Here is a 7,500-nt window from a genome sequence, read left to right on the forward strand (position 1 = left end):
ACTATGCTCTATTAGCTATACTATACTCTATTAGCTATATTATACTATACTATACTCTATTAGCTGTATTATACTATACTATACTCTATTAGCTATATTATACTATTTTATACTCTATTAGCTATATTATACTATACTATACTCTGTTAGCTATATTATACTATACTATATTGGCTATATTAAACTATATTATATTGGCTATATTAAACTATATTATATTAGCTTTATTATACTATACTATACTTTATTAGCTTTATTATACTATACTATACTTTATTAGCTATATTAAACTATATTATATTGGCTATATTAAACTATACTATATTGGCTATATTAAACTATATTATATTGGCTATATTAAACTATATTATATTGGCTATATTAAACTATATTATATTGGCTATATTAAACTATATTATATTGGCTATATTAAACTATACTATATTAGTTATATCGTACTATACTCTATTAGCTATATTATACTATACTCTATTAGCTATATTATACTATCATCTATTAGCTATATTAAACTATACTATATTGGCTATATTATACTATACTCTATTAGCTATATTATACTATACTATATTAGTTATATCGTACTATACTCTATTAGCTATATTATGCTATACTCTATTAGCAATATTCTATTACACTATACTCTATTAGATTGATTATATTATACTATATTAGCTTAATCCGATTATAATATACTCAATTAGCTTGATTATATTATGCTATATTAGCTAGATGATTTTTTACTATACTCTTTTAGCTAGATTGTATTATACTATAGTAGCTATTTTATATTAGCTATATTGTATTATACTATACTCTATCAGCTATGCTCTATTAGCTAGATTAAATTATACTATACTAGCTATTTTTTATTACCTATATAGTACTAAGTTAGCTGTACTCCTTTATGCTATTATACTTCTTAACCTTAATATACTTCTTAACCTTAATATACTTCATAACCTGCAACCGTACATCAGTTGATTTAGCAGATAGATGTTGAGTGTTTCTGCTCTCCGATTAATGTATATATTAATTTACAGACTTGGGTGTTACTTAAATGACCATGAGTATATTTTGTATGTGTATCTTTCAGATGAGGATCAGGAAGTTGGCTCCCAGGATCCTCCAGCTGCTCCAGGAGTGGACAGAGACGTTCCCCTACGACTTCAGAGACGAGAGGATGATGAGGAGCCTGAAGGAGTTAACCCAACGCATGGCCTCGGGAGATGAGGTACAGTCACATTATTTTTTTAAACGGTATTGTCCCCCGAATGGAAATTCACTGTGAGGCCAGGAGAACATTAGACACAGGGAATAGAGTGCACATCTAACAAAGACAAGTTAGTCAGTCCTCCAACGCCGCCAACCTGGTCAGGGGGGAAAGATAATTATCTTACCGTGATGGTTTTCAATGAAAATGCTCAAAAAGAAACAAGAATAGCTTCTTACCAAAGTGCAATTTCTCAAGCAAGAGTGTTACTAGGACTGTCTGTGAGTGGTCTGAGTGGGGAGGTGAAAATGGAAAACTAGCTGTTATTGGCAAAGAGGTTTGGAATTGTTATTGGTCTATTAACTCATTTATCGCGTTGGCATTATCATCATTTTCACAATTCCACAGTATTATTCCAACCTCATAGTGTGGAAATATATATTAAACACAGGAAAATCATGTTAAGAAAATGTTAGTTTGGGTTAGTGTGATGGAGTAGGGTAGTGTGATGGGGTAGGGTAGTGTGATGGAGTAGGGTAGTGTGATGGAGTAGGGTAGTGTGATGGAGTAGGGTAGTGTGATGGAGTAGGGTAGTGTGATTGAGTAGGGTAGTGTGATGGTGTAGGGTAGTGTGATGGAGTAGGGTAGTGTGATGGGGTAGGGTAGTGTGATGGAGTAGGGTAGTGTGATGGAGTAGGGTAGTGTGATGGGGTAGGGTAGTGTGATGGAGTAGGGTAGTGTGATGGAGTAGGGTCGTGTGATGGGGTGGGGTTAGTGTGATGGAGTAGGGTAGTGTGATGGAGTAGGGTAGTGTGATGGAGTAGGGTTGTGTGATGGAGTAGGGTAGTGTGATGGAGTAGGGTAGTGTGATGGAGTAGGGTAGTGTGATGGGGTGGAGGGGTTAGTGTGATGGAGTAGGGTAGTGTGATGGAGTAAGGTAGAGTGATGGAGTAAGGTAGTGTGATGGAGTAGGGTAGTGTGATGATGGAGTAAGGTAGTGTGATGGAGTAGGGTAGTGTGATGGAGTAGGGTAGTGTGATGGAGTAGGGTAGTGTGATGGAGTAAGGTAGTGTGATGGAGTAGGGTAGTGTGATGGAGTAAGGTAGTGTGATGGAGTAGGGTAGTGTGATGGAGTAAGGTAGTGTGATGGAGTAGGGTAGTGTGATGGAGTAAGGTAGTGTGATGGAGTAGGGTAGTGTGATGGAGTAGGGTAGTGTGATGGAGTAAGGTAGTGTGATGGAGTAAGGTAGTGTGATGGAGTAAGGTAGTGTGATGGAGTAAGGTAGTGTGATGGAGTAGGGTAGTGTGATGGAGTAAGGTAGTGTGATGGAGTAGGGTAGTGTGATGGAGTAAGGTAGTGTGATGGAGTAGGGTAGTGTGATGGAGTAAGGTAGTGTGATGGAGTAAGGTAGTGTGATGGTGTAGGGTTGTGTGATGGAGTAAGGTAGTGTGATGGAGTAGGGTATTGGGATGGAGTAGGGTATTGTGATGGAGTAGGGTAGTGTGATGGAGTAGATGGAGGAGTAGGGTAGTGTGATGGAGTAGGGTAGTGTGATGGAGTAGGGTAGTGTGATGGAGTAGGGTAGTGTGATGGATGTAAGGTAGTGTGATGGAGTAGGGTAGTGTGATGGAGTAGGGTAGTGTGATGGAGTAGGGTAGTGGAGTGAGTGTGATGGAGTAGGGTAGTGTGATGGAGTAGGGTAGTGTGATGGAGTAGGGTAGTGTGATGGTGTAAGGTAGTGTGATGGAGTAGGGTAGTGTGATGGAGTAGGGTAGTGTGATGGAGTAGGGTAGTGTGATGGAGTAGGGTTGTGTGATGGAGTAGGGTAGTGTGATGGAGTGGAGTAGTGTGATGGAGTAGGTAGTGTGATGGAGTAGGGTAGTGTGATGGAGTAGGGTAGTGTGATGGAGTAGGGTAGTGTGATGGAGTAGGGTTGTGTGATGGAGTAGGGTAGTGTGATGGAGTAGGGTAGTGTGATGGAGTAAGGTAGTGTGATGGAGTAGGGTAGTGTGATGGAGTAGGGTAGTGTGATGGAGTAGGGTAGTGTGATGGAGTAGGGTAGTGTGATGGAGTAGGGTAGTGTGATGGAGTAGGGTAGTGTGATGGAGTAAGGTAGTGTGATGGAGTAGGGTAGTGTGATGGAGTAGGGTAGTGTGATGGAGTAGGGTAGTGTGATGGAGTAAGGTAGTGTGATGGAGTAGGGTAGTGTGATGGAGTAGGGTAGTGTGATGGAGTAGGGTAGTGTGATGGAGTAAGGTAGTGTGATGGAGTAGGGTAGTGTGATGGAGTAGGGTAGTGTGATGGGGTAGGGTAGTGTGATGGAGTAGGGTAGTGTGATGGAGTAAGGTAGTGTGATGGAGTAGGGTAGTGTGATGGAGTAGGGTAGTGTGATGGAGTAAGGTAGTGTGATGGAGTAGGGTAGTGTGATGGAGTAGGGTAGTGTGGTGGAGTAGGGTAGTGTGGTGGAGTAGGGTAGTGTGATGGAGTAGGGTAGTGTGATGGAGTAAGGTAGTGTGATGGAGTAGGGTAGTGTGATGGAGTAGGGTAGTGTGATGGGCTGGGAGGTTGCTCGTGCCACGAAGCATTATATATATATTTTTGCCTGGCCGAATCAAAAGAAAAGAGCTATTGTTCCACAGGCCCGGCAGGCAACTTTTTGTCAATTCAACTCTGCTGCTCTGCTCTTCCTTAGGCTTCAGTTGAATTGTTCCACTACTGCCGACTTGAATGTCACGGGTTTACTACTGGTTTGCATGGCTTGCATCCCAAATCACACTCTATCCCATTTTATAGTGCACTACTTTTGCCCAGTGCCCATAGGGAGTAGGGTGCCATTTGGGATACACAGCCTTGGGTTCCTCCACAGGATGTTTTCAATGGTGGTTTTAGAAGGATTACTTCCTATGACTTCTCTTCTGTTATCTTGTCCATTTAGATGGATGTAGAACTGGAACCAGAACCTGCACCTCAGTACCACCGCGGCTGCTGCCGTTTATAACAGTACCACCGCGGCTGCTGCCGTTTATAACAGTACCACCACGGCTGCTGCCGTTTATAACAGTACCACCGCGGCTGCTGCCGTTTATAACAGTACCACCACGGCTGCTGCCGTTTATAACAGTACCGCGGCTGCTGCCGTTTATAACAGTACCACGGCTGCTGCCGTTTATAACAGTACCACGGCTGCTGCCGTTTATAACAGTACCACGGCTGCTGCCGTTTATAACAGTACCACCGCGGCTGCTGCCGTTTATAACAGTACCACCACGGCTGCTGCCGTTTATAACAGTACCACCGCGGCTGCTGCCGTTTATAACAGTACCACCACGGCTGCTGCCGTTTATAACAGTACCACCACGGCTGCCGTTTTATATATTCATGGCTGTGTAAGCACCAAGAGAGTGGGCAGCTAGCTCTAGCTGATGTCTCTAGCCCTGCTAAACCTAGCCCTGCTAATCCTAGCCCCGCTAAACCTAGCCCTGCTAATCCTAGCCCTGCTAATCCTAGCCCCGCTAAACCTAGCCCTGCTAATCCTAGCCCTGCTAAACCTAGCCCTGCTAAACCTAGCCCTGCTAATCCTAGCCCTGCTAAACCTAGCCCTGCTAAACCTAGCCCTGCTAAACCTAGCCCTGCTAATCCTAGCCCTGCTAATCCTAGCCCTGCTAAACCTAGCCCTGCTAAACCTAGCCCTGCTAAACCTAGCCCTGCTAATCCTAGCCCTGCTAAACCTAGCCCTGCTAAACCTAGCCCTGCTAAACCTAGCCCTGCAAATCCTAGCCCTGCTAAACCTAGCCCTGCTAAACCTAGCCCTGCTAAACCTAGCCCTGCTTGATTTAGTTGGTTAAGTAATCTATACTGAATTCAAATATGAACTCACCATGTTTTGTGTTGGTCCCTTGAGCTGAGATAAAAGATCCCTGAAAATGTTGTGCCCAAATTTGTTTACATTTCAACTTTTTCATTTTAGTCAACGCTCAACTTACAGTAGATTGCATACATTTTCTTTGTATTGGTCCCCCATGGGAATCAAACCCACAACCTTGTCACTACACTCTCCGTGCTCTACCAACTGAGCCACACGGTACCTTACATCCCTGTTAGAGGGCATTTCTCCTTTGTCAAGATAATTCATCCACCTGACAGTTGTGGCATATCAAGAAGCTGACTAAACAGCATGATCATTACACAAGTGCACCTTGTGCTGGGGACAATAAAATACCTCTAAAATGTGCAGTTTTGTCACACCACACAACGCTACAGATGTCTCAAGTTTTGAGGAGCGTGCAATAGGAAAGCTGACTGCAGGAATGTCCACCAGAGCTGTTGCCAGATAACATTAAATTAATTTCTTTACCATAAACCGCCTCCAACATTGTTTTAGAGAATTTGGCAGTACGTCCAAGTCGCCTCACAACCGCAGACCACGTCTAACCACGCCAGCTCAGGACCTCCACATCCTGCTTAATGCATTTTAATTGACTGATTTCCTCATATGAACTGGAACTCAGTAAAATCTTTGAAATTGTTGCATGTTGCGTTTATATTTTTGTTAGTTCGTGGGAACACTTAAAACCGACTTATGAATGACTGCTGATTATTTCAGTGGTTTCTCATGGCTTGGGAATCTGCCTGTGCCTGTGCGTGTGCCTGTGCGTGCGTGTGTGTGTGTGTACGCGTGTGTACGTGTGTGTACGTGTGTGTGACAGACAGACAGACAGACAGACAAACAGACAGACAGACAGACAGACAGACAGACAGACAGACAGACAGACAGACAGACAGACAGACAGACAGAGGTGAGGGTGGTAAGGTAACGACAGGCAGCAGGGAGCTGGTTAGGACCAGACAGTGATGGAGGACGCATCCATCTGCTCCGTGACATCTGTAACCCAGAAACACAGCGCTGCCCGCTCCTGGTACTCTGAGCACGATCCGTCAATAGTACAGAGTATTGATCAGGCTTTAATTTGAAAATCAATAATGTCTCTGATGACACACACCTAAATTCTTCCCAACCTCCTCCTCTATCCCCATGAATCCTTGGATAACCTCTCTCCAATACACTGAAGTAGCGACCTGGCCTACTGTCTGTTTGGGCTCTATCCAATCCACTGATGAAGTAGTAACCTGGCCTACTGTCTGTTTGGGCTCTATCCAATCCACTGATGAAGTAGCGACCTGGCCTACTGTCTGTTTGGGCTCTATCCAATCCACTGATGAAGTAGTAACCTGGCCTACTGTCTGTTTGGGCTCTATCCAATCCACTGATGAAGTAGTGACCTGGCCTACTAGCTAGCTTGAGGCGGGGCGATTCCGGTAGACGGTGTCATTCGCTCCCTCCTACCGGAACCCTTCCTACTAGCTAGCTTGAGGCAGGGCGACGTCGGTAGACATTTACATTTACATTTAAGTCATTTAGCAGACGCTCTTATCCAGAGCGACTTACAAATTGGTGCATTCACCTTATGACATCCAGTGGAACAGCCACTTTACAATAGTGCATCTAAATCTTTTAAGGGGGGGGGGGGTGAGAAGGATTACTTTATCCTATCCTAGGTATTCCATGATCTCGCCATCACGGTTGACAACTCCATTGTGTCCTCCTCCCAGAGCGCTAAGAACCTTGGCGTGATCCTGGACAACACCCTGTCGTTCTCAACTAACATCAAGGCGGTGGCCCGTTCCTGTAGGTTCATGCTCTACAACATCCGCAGAGTACGACCCTGCCTCACACAGGAAGCGGCGCAGGTCCTAATCCAGGCACTTGTCATCTCCCGTCTGGATTACTGCAACTCGCTGTTGGCTGGGCTCCCTGCCTGTGCCATTAAACCCCTACAACTCATCCAGAACGCCGCAGCCCGTCTGGTGTTCAACCTTCCCAAGTTCTCTCACGTCACCCCGCTCCTCCGCTCTCTCCACTGGCTTCCAGTTGAAGCTTGCATCCGCTACAAGACCATGGTGCTTGCCTACGGAGCTGTGAGGGGAACGGCACCTCAGTACCTCCAGGCTCTGATCAGGCCCTACACCCAAACAAGGGCACTGCGTTCATCCACCTCTGGCCTGCTCGCCTCCCTACCACTGAGGAAGTACAGTTCCCGCTCAGCCCAGTCAAAACTGTTCGCTGCTCTGGCCCCCAATGGTGGAACAAACTCCCTCACGACGCCAGGACAGCGGAGTCAATCACCACCTTCCGGAGACACCTGAAACCCCACCTCTTTAAGGAATACCTAGGATAGGATAAGTAATCCTTCTCACCCCCCTTTAAGAT

General features: G+C 44.8%; 1 protein-coding gene and 1 long non-coding RNA gene across 4 annotated transcripts in view; both read left to right on the forward strand.

The window, feature by feature from the left end:
* Positions 1–7,500, forward strand: part of LOC118381245 (ras-GEF domain-containing family member 1B-A-like) — a 108,812-nt gene that overhangs the window by 59,314 nt on the left and 41,998 nt on the right. For all 3 annotated transcript variants that reach the window (XM_052479723.1, XM_052479721.1, XM_052479722.1), the window contains exon 4: positions 1,115–1,252. In XM_052479723.1, the coding sequence (XP_052335683.1) occupies positions 1,115–1,252 (138 nt within the window). The remainder of the gene's footprint in view (positions 1–1,114; positions 1,253–7,500) is intronic.
* LOC127911834 (uncharacterized) lies at positions 2,239–3,504 on the forward strand. The gene is made up of 3 exons (XR_008079604.1): positions 2,239–2,261; positions 2,406–2,549; positions 3,345–3,504. It is a non-coding gene; the product is annotated as an uncharacterized LOC127911834 (long non-coding RNA).

The sequence above is a fragment of the Oncorhynchus keta genome, chromosome 25 (genome assembly GCF_023373465.1).
Source record: "Oncorhynchus keta strain PuntledgeMale-10-30-2019 chromosome 25, Oket_V2, whole genome shotgun sequence".
Lineage (NCBI taxonomy): Eukaryota > Metazoa > Chordata > Actinopteri > Salmoniformes > Salmonidae > Oncorhynchus > Oncorhynchus keta.